The sequence below is a fragment of the Fulmarus glacialis genome, unplaced genomic scaffold (genome assembly GCF_000690835.1).
Source record: "Fulmarus glacialis isolate BGI_N327 unplaced genomic scaffold, ASM69083v1 scaffold19245, whole genome shotgun sequence".
Lineage (NCBI taxonomy): Eukaryota > Metazoa > Chordata > Aves > Procellariiformes > Procellariidae > Fulmarus > Fulmarus glacialis.
In genome coordinates this window covers 5,099-17,036 of record NW_009215134.1, presented here as the reverse complement: position 1 = coordinate 17,036, position 11,938 = coordinate 5,099, and the positions used below count along the sequence as shown (strand labels likewise).

Genomic DNA, 11,938 nt, shown 5'->3' with positions numbered 1-11,938 from the left:
TCGTTATTAATAATAAATAATTATAATAATTGATAATATTAATAGTTGTTATTAATAGTAATAAAGCACTGGCTATTCTGTAGGAAATGTGTCTCTGGGACAGGTAAGTTTTATCCTCCGTTACCGCTGGCCCTTTTAATTTACTCGTAGAGAGGAGCCTGAGGTAAATAGAAATTACAGCCATCACCCTCACCAGTCAGTGTTTGCCAGTGGTCATCCTCAAAGTGCTGGGAGAAAACAAAAGGGTTTTAGTTCTTAATCCCCTTAACTTCATCAGTCGGGATGAGACAGCACTGAGGTCCCAGAGCTAACCAAGACTGCTTCATCAGACTCGGGCTTCGGTGGCAAATGCTTTTTAATCCTCATAATCAAAAAAGTGGCTCCCAAGCGTGCACCTGTCTGCAGAAAATCCTGAAACTGCAGGGTTTTGTCATCAATGAATTCCCTAACACATAAACCCTCAACTGCATTCTTCTAAATCTGCCTTCTGAAGGTACCTAAAAATCCTGCTTCCAGAGAGCATCTGCTTGGAGGAGCAGAGGGAAAACTCCTCTTTCCTATAACCGAAGAGGCCGATCTGCTCCCAGGGACTCCCTCCGGCTCCGAGGTCCTTTTGTGCAGGCATAACGCAGGTTGCTGCAGGAAACCTCTGCTTTGTGAAGGCCAGTCCCGTGGAGAGTATTAAATTGGCATTTTACTCCTTGGCATGCATTTGCACAGGGGAAGCGGGGTGGCAGTTGGGTATTTCAATCTTGTTTTCAATTATAAGCATTTCATTGTCGAATGTTGCTGGTTTATTATGTGATAATTAAATATGAATGATCGCGCAGTCGTCCTGCCAAAGAGGCTGTAGCCGAATGAAACCAATTCCTCTCGTCTTGCTGAATGGCTTCAGAGGTGAAAGGAGTGATCTATTTGCTGTCCCTTATTTTTGCTGTCCTATTGTTCCGGTATCACTAGCTTCAAAATAGCAAACTAGGCAAGTAATTATGGACATAAATCAGAGCAGGGATCAGTGTGAGGTCAGGACCGCTTTGCTTGTAGCTCGGCTTTTCTCAGCTGCCTTTTGCTGAATAACAGAGAAGTACATTGCTGTTAATTTTGTGAAAAAGTGATTTTATTAGTGATGAAATGCATATTTTGACCAAGTTTGAGCCCCTGCATGCTTTTGAGCAGGGGTTGACCAGCTTCACTGTGCCTGGAGCCGAGCCTCCTCTGTCGGCGTTGCAATGAATGAAGGGCCAGTGGCCAGGCTGGACACCACGGTCGGCATCCGACATGCCATGGTTGGTGTCCAGTATGCCACAGTCAGCATCTGGTATGCCATGGTCGGCGTCCGATATGCCATGGTTGGGCATGCAATGTAGGCAGGCTGCAAGCTCACAGAGGGACATCTCCTTGGGGTGACCACAGTGACTCTGTTTAAAAACTTGGCAAGTTAAATAAGATACAACCGAAGCGTATCAGCAAAGCAAATGTGTTTTCAGTAGAGTCGCACTGATTTATGGCCCTGGCCCTTAATCTGTACATCTTACTCTTGTGGGGTGTTTATAAACATGAAGCGGTGCTCAATGGGAGTCAACTGCTGAAAAATGGATGCCACCACGTGTTACAGTCTTCAGACGTAAATAGCTACTAGCTAAAAATAGTCAATCTTCCTTGAAGGAGAGCTGTAACCACGCACTGCTCGCCTCCCATCCTACCAGGAGCACCAGTGTTTTGGACAGAAAGGAGTAGGGATGGGCGGGGGATTGTGGGCAGTCAATGGGAGCAAGTTCAGGTCTGCGGTGCTCCTACACACTCGTCATCCGTGGCTGGGGCATCTATAGAGGACTTTGCAGTATTGGGACACAGGCAGGGCCGCCAGCGCTGCCACCACATGGCCTCCGCGATGTGGGTGTCCCAAAACCGTGGTTGTGCACAGTGGTTTGCTGGATGCTGTGTATTGTAAGAAGGAGACGTAGTTAAGTATTTTTCCCTCTTCCCCAAGTGTCTCTTACGCTAAGTTAACTGAGAGGCAATGCCCAGTGGTAATTCTGCTACTCAGGAACATACCATTTTGTTAAAAAAAAAACAAACCCAGTGCCTACTAAACTATATGCTTCCATTCCAACAGTTTGTTAAAATAACATGTAGAAGTGACCGCTGAATGATTTTCGTTTAGCTTATCCATACCTGTAGATCAGATTCAGCCCACCAGTTTGGCTTGATGGAGACAACTGAATAATAAGTAAAAAATAAGTAGTGGTTTTAAACATCTCTGCTGTTGGCTGCTGAACACCCACCTCTTAAACTGGGCTTTTTAAGAGTGTCTTGGGGTTGCGTGCCAAATCTCAGCTTATGACGTACACCGAATTTAACTCCTCTTTGTTTATTCATTTATGTATGTCCTATTGTAAGTATGTATTGAGAGGTTTTTTTCCTAGCAATGGATTATTCTGAGGTACGTGACTGAAGAACATAACACGTCACTACGGATATTTCTGGGTGAATCATAGACTTTTTTTCTTTTCGTTGGTTTTCTTGGTCAGATATTAAATGAAAATCAGTATTTAATCAAAGCGATTTTTTATTCCCAGACTATTGTTAGAGGAAATAAGCCTCGAAAAGATACTTCAATCAACGGTCTGCTGGAAGAGTTTGACAATATCTCGGTGACACGATCCAATTCCCTGCGGAAGGAAAGTCCTCCCACTCACCACCAAGGAAATGCAAACCATGTGCCGAGGCACCAGGAGGAAAATGGTTATATCACGTATTCCCAGTACTCCAGTGAGTCAGACACTACAACAGACTATGTCGTGGAAAAATATCGAGACAAGACTCTTTATGGGGAAGAGTTAGACAGGTACTACAAAGGGAGCTATGCCGCCAAGCAGAACGGGCACATGATGAAAGTGACTTCCCGGGACATCTATTATTCGGAAGTGACGCCCCTGCAGTCAGACCTCTCCAGATTCCTCCCAGATTACCATGCACACCTGGAGACAAAGCCCAAACCGCTGGAATACGGCGGCCTAAAGCTGGAGTATCAGCGGATCCCCAGCGGATCCTCCCTGGACTATAGAGATCCCTTTCCTTATGCCCCGTCCCGAGCATCAGTGCAGAGTGAGTGCTCCAAGGAGAGGCTGGAATACAGCGACGGTGACTGGGGACATGGCCTGGGCAAGGACGACTATGACAGGAGGCCGAAGTCATCCTACGTGGACCCAGCGAGCCCTCAGCCAGCGATGAGGCAGAGGTCCAGGTCAGGCTCCGGTCTGCAGGAGCCGGCCATGCCCTACGGAGCAAGCGCTTTTAAAACACACCAGCAAGGACACTCCTACAGCTCCTACACCTACCCCCGCTTGTCCGAAACCGCGGCAGGCATCCCCAAGGTAATGTGACATCCCTGGTGACAGTGCTGCCAGGGTGGGGATCAACCTCTCCAAAACCAGACCGCAAAAAATTAAGCGTGTGCTAAAAATTAAGGGCAAGGAGCCATGCTTGGGCACGCGATACTGAACGCGGCCAGTAACGTCCCCGGGAGCTGCGTGGCTGCTGCTTGGTGGGTGTGAAAACCCACCGGCTTTACTTGGGTATCTGAAAATGGGTGTCAGGGACCATGTTTAAGATGTTTATTAAACGGCAGTTTTGGATATGCCCAGCTTCCCGGGGTTTTACTTGGGATTCGCAATAACCCGAAGTTCTTTGGCAGTGTTTGTAGCATTAGGAGTTTATATGCCTGGGCCGGGGGTGAGAGGCTTATCTGGTTTGTATATCAGATACTTTCGTATTCGAATTGTTACTGTGCAAGGCTGAAACCTCTGTGTTTTAATATTTATATTATATTTATGCTATATTTATATTACAAGGTTTATTAACCCTTTGCCACTAATGAGAGTAGGGGTTTACCCCTCTCCGCTTTGTTCTTAAGCAGTGAAATTAAATCAAAGCAGCTTATCTCCCCCAAGACATTTTAGATGTAGTTAAAAAAAAAGGGTTACGGTGCAAAAAAGCATTTCAACCATGATATCTACCAGCAGCTCCTCTGCACAGATTTGTGGCCTGCTCTGCCTTTTCTAAGTCACATGAGGAATATTACCCATACAAACTGTCCTACCCTACTTGCAATAGTTTGCTGTAACTATTTGTTCAGTTAAGAAAATAACGCTTTTCTTACACGTCTAGACACATAGCTACGATGATGACCTGCTTAAACATCTAATATTCTGCAAGAGATGTTTTTTCTTCAGTGTAGATTGCAGTGAACATAACTGAGTTCCCCTAGCAACGGGTGCCGAGATGATAGCTCATTTTTCCAGGGCTGAAACAGTCTTGGGTTGCCGTAACTTACCAAATGTGCTGTTTAATGATGATCTGAACAGTGCATTTTCTTCCTGGCTTTGTTCACTGAGAAAGTGGTCCAGTCCAGCTGCAGACCCAGAAGAAGTCCCAGGTCTCTGCAAATCCACAATAGCCCTATGCCGGAGGCATGCCTGTGTCTTGCTTGTTTGGGTTTTGGCTGCTCTGCTGATTCTGGGGTGCAGAGTTACAACCAGTGCCCCATGGTAAGGGGAGAGCGATGTGTTTTTATTCCACGTTGCATTAAAGCACAGAGCTGGGCTTTGGAGGTTGAGGAGAAATCGTGGGGGGAGCAGAAAAGTTACCAGATCTCTTTGCATGCCTTTCCTGACCTCGGGGTATGGTGGGAGGGATGCGTGTGGGTAGTTAAACTGCGTGCAAGAGCGTGGCATTAAATATGGGTTCTGGAAGTTTTGAGGAAAGCCTGGGATGGGCTATCTGCCATTTCCTTCATTTAAAGCAATCATTTTGTCAGGGTTTAGAAAGGAGAAGGGTGAATCCAGTAATTCATAGACTCTCTTACGCCTGTTCCTGCCAGTTCTACAGCATTCAGGAGGGCAGAAGACAGACTCACAGCACTCCAGACACTTTGAAAAATAGCCCATTAAAATGCAGTAACAACTTTTATAAAAAAAAAAAAAGATGCCTCCGTGCAAGGTTCATTGTGAGCTCTTCCTCTCCTCAGAGCATCAAAAACACTGCTAAAGCCTCGGTGTGTTGAAACTTGATGATTCACTGTTAAGTGCAGCAGTTCCAATTCCCAAACCAGTCCACAGCTCCTGGAAGTGAATAGCAGTTTCTTGTCTTGGATGATTGCTGAAGAGTCTTCTTTTCAAGGAGGCATTAGTAAGATTAACGGTTCATCAAATGGGGTTACTAAATGAGAATCAGGTCTCGAATCAGATGTTTTACAAATGAGATTGGCTTTAAAGTAGAATTAAAAGGGGGGAAAAAAGTAAGCAGTGAAAAAGTCTGCAGGCACAAACGTACAGCTTCAAAATGCGTTTAACAAAGATGTTCATTTTGACTTGTAAATGTGAAGAGCAGACTTACTTCAGTGTTATTTGCAGGTGATAGATGTCAGATAAATCAAATGTCTGCCCTGTTTCATCATCAGTGATTTCAGAGGTATTATGTCAGAAGACTTCCACTGTGCTGGGCTTGGCCACTGCCATGCAGTGGGACCATGGAGGTGTAGGAAGCCGGAGGCTCAGATTTGGTTCCCTCCAATCCACCCCATGTTACCCACCTGCTCTCCTGTTCCTGCAGACTAACTCCAGTAACACTTGCATGGGGTCGCAGCGTCTGCTGTGTTATCCTCACGACACAGACATTACGTCCCACTTTGTTCAATGGAGTCTCCTCAATATTGTCACACGATATCAAACTCATCCCGCCAGGTCTGCTTATTTTTAGACACTCTGTACTGCATGTTTTCTTTTTACCCTCCTCTTCATCGCAGGCAGCCCTCTCAACTTTTTGCACCAGATCCTATTATTTCAAAGCTCCTTTCCCTGTCATTTTTTGGCAGCAGCTCTCTGTGACCCTCCTCTGTCCCTCCTCCAAGGGGCCTTGATTTCTGCTCTCCCCTTCCCTACCTTGTATTGCAGGGGTAACGTAGCAGGGGTCTCTGTCTAACCTGGCTGCTGCTCAGCACCACCGTTTTCCTGCTGTGCATTTTGCAGGCTGTCTGCGCCAGGAGGACGTTTCCAGCCTGGTGAAGGTAGAGCACAGCCTTTACTATCAGAAACCTCTTTGTTCCCTGTTTTCTTATTCATGTGCCAGCAGCTTTCCACGAACGCCACACGTAGTCTCCTGGAGATTTCTACCAGTGAAGCACCAGAGTAACCTTTTCCTGTGCAATCTCCGTTGCAGTCGTCCCTTCCACAGCTTTTACTTCGGCAAACTGAAACCTAATCAAACCGAAACCTGTTTTACCTTTACTGAAAGGTGAGCCCATCTCGCCAGGGGCTCACCGCTCCCCTAGGAGGGTATGGGCTCCGGCTGCAGGGCTGCGGCTGCCATCTCTGCCGCAGTCCGACTGCAGCGCCTGTGGGGACACCCGCTCGGCTGAAAGGCTGCCCAGGCAGCCTGCCTTGCAGCGGAGGTACGTACCGCTCACGAACAAGCAGGTGTTTCCACCGCATGCGATACAAAACAGGCATCGCAGTCATCAGAGTGGAAACTGAATTGAGTTTAAACACAGTGTTACGTCCACCTTTGAACAACGAAAAGACCCGACTGCCGACGTGGCTGTGCGCGGCTGCGGGTAACGCTGCGAGCCGGTGAAACGACCCAGCCAGCAGCAGCGGGGTATCGCCTTGCACCGTGGCGCCGTGATGGATGTCGTGTCAGAGCTTCGGCTGCTCCTTTGACCCGATCTTGAATGAGCGCAGGACTGGTTTCTTCTTTCCTTTGTAGTACTTAAAGAATTCCATTTCAGTAGGTAACTGCATTCAGTAGCAGAAATAGAATTATTAGTGGAATAAATTGTGTTCGATTTTGCTGTGATGTGAAGCACTGCATCAGGACACAGCCTCGGAGGAGAAGTTCAGCTGATTTACTCATTATAGCTCCTGATTTTTTATAAGATTTCATGGGATTCAGGACGTGAATGGGTTTACATTGTACTGCAATGCTAACCTCAAAAAGCTTTCAAAAATTCTTAACAAACACACCGAACCCCTGCATTTTAATTTTAAAATTTCACTGCAGAATTTACTTTTGCCAATGTGTTAAGCTTAGGACGTACTCAAAAATATCAGGCATGTGTGAAGCCTCGAATAATTCATTAGTGTGGATTTATCCAGCTTGAATTTCTGGACAAGGCTTCCCCATCTCAATAGTTAAAAGAAAATGGTGTATTTACAGCCAAAGCAATAATTTATGTGTCCCTACGTACACAGATATATAGGACAGGGCTAGATTGAGTTCCCCTCCCTCCACCAAACCATCCGAGCACTCTTCCGTGTTAATTAGTTTGGCAGATGTAATGTCCTTCACGAAATTCATGGTGTCTCTGACCCCCTTCTATTTTATGGCTACCCCTGCCTGTCGGAGCAAGTGAAATTATGGCTGTAATCATGTGGATGTTTTGCTTAAACAAAACCAGCATCCTAGGAGGTGGTTGTCCAACACTGTTACGTGCTCGCTGGATGCTCCATATGGCTGGTGGCTGTCAGCGTGCGAGTCTCGGACGGAAGCAGACTCCAGCTTCACGTTTCCAAGGGAAATCTCTGAGCAGCCCCTCTGGAGAGGCATTCCCTCTTCCCCGGTAAAACTCAGGCAAAATGAAAAGACGAGCACGCCCGGCTCACGCCTGAGGTAGGAAGGCGCTGATATAACATTGCACTCGGAGGCTTTTCTCCCCGCACCGAGGCGACTCCAGCTAGAAACTCCTCCTCACTGTGCAGCAGCCTACAGTGATAAATTGATGCTGCGGCAGATTTTTTTCTTTTTTTTTTTTTTTTTGCAGTCTTAGCATAAAATGGTCAAATGATGTTCCACCGCAGAATTCAATTTCACAGTTCAGTTGGGTCCTTGATTACACTGCCAAATTCAGATTAATGTGCGTTTAACTAACATGGATCAGGGACTCCTGGCCGGCAGCCAGCAGTAATAGTAGCAACCGTGAGCTGTATAGAGTTTGCTGCTCTGTCCACCCCTGTGCACCGCCACTGAAATTGATTGATTAAATGAACTCATTGCCGTAATTATTTGTAATTGTGCTACATCATGAGCCTGTGTCAAACCACCCCCCTGCCCCAAGATGCTCCACACGTCGTCAGGAGTCACATACGTTGTATCGTAAATGTGGAGATGCTCTTTCCTGGGGGAGAAAATGTATTCTTGTTTTGGGTGGGGTTTTTTGTCTTACATCCTTTTTTTTTTAGTTTGCGTAGAAGCAAACTGTTATGTTTGTGTATGTGAAGTATTCATTTGCTTTCAGTGTAAGAAGCTTAGAAAAGCTTGGAAAATAAAAAGAAAGAAAGGAACCTGCAAATGAACAAGGCCTCCCATCGGGATAATTTCCTCTGCGATTGTCTCTGACTTCAGATGAAAATTAGCGGTTTCGTGACACTGCAGTTAAGTAGTGTGTCACTCTGGAAAATAATTTAAGAAATGGTAAATTGAATTAGGCTCCTCGTCGTACTCATGTATGCACTTATGCAGGGCACTGCAAATACAGAGCAGATAGATACACTTTTTGGAGCATATGCTTTCTTTAAACAAAGATTATTGTATCTACAAACAGGTACCTGGACAGAAAAATGGACCCGAGATGCACAAAAGATCTCGTGGTCTTCCCTGGCCTCATTTTAGTGCTGATGAGCACAGCAGCCCAATGGTCTGAAAATCTCTTTTCAGATACAGGGCAGCAGTGTCGTGTTGAGAAGAACGGGTACATGCGGGAGCGTGTTGTGCTGGCACCCGCTGAGGACCTCTGGGGGTGCCGAAAACGAACTGAGTGGGTGGACAGCAAGAGAGCTGGCTGGTCACCCGCTTTCACTGGTCTGCTTTTGCGTTGCAGGTGGATTATGATCGAGCACAGCTGGTCGTTAGCCCACCGCTCTCTGGATCGGACACCTACCCCAGGGGCCCAGTAAAGCTACCTCAAAGTCAGAGCAAAGTCAGCTATTCAAGCAGCAGCTACCAGTACCCTCTGGTCTACCACAAAGCGTCCCACTATCACCAGCCGTCTCTCCAGCCCAGCTCTCCCTATATTTCCACCGCCTCCTACCCCAGCTCCCCAAGTATCACGTCAAGTGCTTATCCTCCACCCAGCTGGGGATCCTCCTCAGACCAGCAGCCCTCCAGGGTGTCCCATGAACAGTTCAGAGCTGCCCTGCAGCTTGTGGTCAGCCCCGGCGACCCCCGGGAGTACTTGGACAACTTCATCAAGATCGGGGAGGGCTCCACGGGGATCGTCTGCATCGCCACCGAGAAGCACACAGGAAAGCAAGTCGCCGTGAAGAAGATGGATCTCAGGAAACAGCAGAGAAGGGAGCTGCTCTTTAATGAGGTACATTGTTTTGGGTGGTGCAACAGGAGACGTGGGCCAAATGGCAACCTCAAGAGCCAAAGTAATCTCTTTCTAAAAGAGGTTGTGAGTCCCACACGCATCTGTGCTGTGTAAATACTGTATAACCAAACCAGTTTCAAATGAGCTACATCTCCTCCTGGCTTTAAACCTATAATGTGGTGGGGAGTCACAGTAAACAGCGAAGAAATCTATCGGCTAGTCCATGCAGCATATCAGGTGCAGAGATATAGCCTATTCAAGAAGCACATGCACTGTATTCTGGCATATACATGCTTTTTGTTTCCTCCCTCCTTCCTCTCCTAACCATTAGCAGTCCCTTTGCATTCTTGACGGTTACTAAGCAAAGAGCTGACAGTTCCTTTTTCATGGAACCATCTGTGTTAATTCCCACATCTCCTTTCCTGAGTGGTTGCAGCCAGTTCAGGCCCCCACAGCTGCTTGTGGAAGATTGTTTCCCCCATGTACATTATTTTAAATTTAAGAACACTGGTTTTCATTTGCCATTTTTTCACCCAGTTTTTTGGCGCTGAGAGTTCCTTCGGCAACTCGAAGAGTTTCTCCTTTTTTACTTCTTGCTCTCTTACAGAAGCTAGTGGTGCATGTTCTCCGCTCCCCTTTGGAGATGACTTGTGAATATGCTGATCCACGCCAAAAACACTGCAGGTCCCCAGGGAAACCTCTTCTGAAAACTAATGTTTTGATTCTATCATTTGTTTCCTGTATTTTAACTATAAGAGGATCTTCCCTCAGCACATAACAGACTGGTTTCTTTAAAATCTTAACATTTTTTAATTAAAATATTAGTTTTTAACAAACTTCACACAGTTCTCCTTTGCACAGTCCATGATTGTACTGGGTATTTTGGCTTTTTTTTTTGCCTCTGCTGGAAGACTGCACCGAATTGCGTTGTGGTAGCTCTAACCGAGCATCTCTTGAATGGTAACATCTTGAAGCAGGTCCTACATGCTGTGCAGGCCCAAGCTGCTTCCCTGATACGCTCCAGTCACTCGCGTCATCTGAACATTTCTTTTCAGCGGTGCTGAAATTCCTCCGTCGACAATGAAGCCTTCCCTGGCTGTTATTTTCTCTCCTGATGGCCTTTCTGACATCCCTCAGTGCCATGTGGTCACGGTCGCCGCCTTGGCTGGGCTGCTGTTCCTGTGGTCCCAATTCTGTACAGTCCCTTTTAGATGTGGGATTTGAGTCGTCTTGTGAATATGCCCTATATTACCAGCATGCTCTTAAAATTCTGTGCAAAGTACCGTTTGATACATGATGAAGATGACTTTGATGGGTTGAGCAATTGATCAGGTCAAAAAAAAAAACCCAAACCTCTGTTGTACTGAAAGCAACTGCAATAAAAAAGCAATGAAATAAACCGTCCTGTTCCTGCAGTCTGAAAAAAAAACTATTATCTATCACTTTTAATTTAGCACCTAAAGATTCTTCGTTCTTCCTAATGCATTTATGATGACTGCTATTTTTATGTAAATACATTGATTTTGTTTATGCGTTGGCATAAGGATTAGGGAGGATGTGATTCATAGCAGAAGCTTTACTAAGCACAAAGAGAAAAGTACAGTGAAAAAGGTCAAAACAAGTGTCAGATAATGCTTGTAGCAATTCACATACTGTCTTTTTCTTCCTCACAGGTTGTAATCATGAGAGATTACCATCATGAAAACGTGGTTGACATGTACAACAGTTACCTTGTTGGCGATGAGCTGTGGGTTGTGATGGAGTTTCTGGAGGGCGGCGCTTTGACAGATATAGTGACTCACACGAGGTGGGTTGGGTGTGCTGCGCCAGGGACCAGCAGCCTAAATCCTACAGCGTAAGCCGGGCAGGAGCCTCCTGCTGAGGGAAGCTGGGTACCTCCTGGCGCTGTATATGTATTTTTTAATATATATTTATTGGTTTATATTTGTGTTTACATACAAAATACATATATACAAATATAAAAATACATATGGGCATACAATATACATACATGGAAAATATATATACATAAATATATATGTATGTACATGTATAGCTCTATATGTATATGTGTGTGTGTATATACATATATATAGACACACATAGTATACACATACTGTAGCATGCTCACTTTACCAGCATAAATAAGCCACTGTGGATGAATTCCTGTCAGTACCAGCATTTTTTAAATAGAAGGGAAAGAAATACCTGAAAGGGCTTGCTGGTAGATGGGGATTTGCTAACGCCTTAGGAGATAATTTAGCAGCAACACAACTTCTATCCGTTAGTTCCTCAAATGGCAAAAAAAATCTTCTTTTCCTGTTCGGTGATCTGTATTGTTGTTTTTGGTGTCATAACTACGTCACTTGTAAGGGTGATTTCTCCATACTCATAACACATGGAACCGCGCTGTCAGAAATGTTAACTGCAAACCGAGCCTAAGATGTAATGGGAAAAGTATTTTCTATCAGAATATTTGTGCTTATGGTAGAGCTTGTTTCCATATTTCAGTTAATATCATACCTTTAAGCAAGGCTCTTCTCTAGCACAAAAGCTGTAGCGTATGGAACC

The 11,938-nt window shown here is 45.5% G+C and overlaps 1 protein-coding gene across 1 annotated transcript in view; it reads left to right on the top strand.

Annotated features, from left to right (window-relative positions):
- Positions 1 to 1,229: 1,229 nt before the first annotated feature.
- The window catches only part of PAK7 (p21 protein (Cdc42/Rac)-activated kinase 7), a 15,244-nt gene continuing 4,535 nt past the window's right edge, over positions 1,230 to 11,938 (top strand). Inside the window, exons 1-4 of the mRNA XM_009578842.1 lie at positions 1,230 to 1,349; positions 2,580 to 3,377; positions 8,876 to 9,367; positions 11,041 to 11,174. Of these exons, the coding sequence (XP_009577137.1) occupies positions 1,230 to 1,349; positions 2,580 to 3,377; positions 8,876 to 9,367; positions 11,041 to 11,174 (1,544 nt within the window). The remainder of the gene's footprint in view (positions 1,350 to 2,579; positions 3,378 to 8,875; positions 9,368 to 11,040; positions 11,175 to 11,938) is intronic.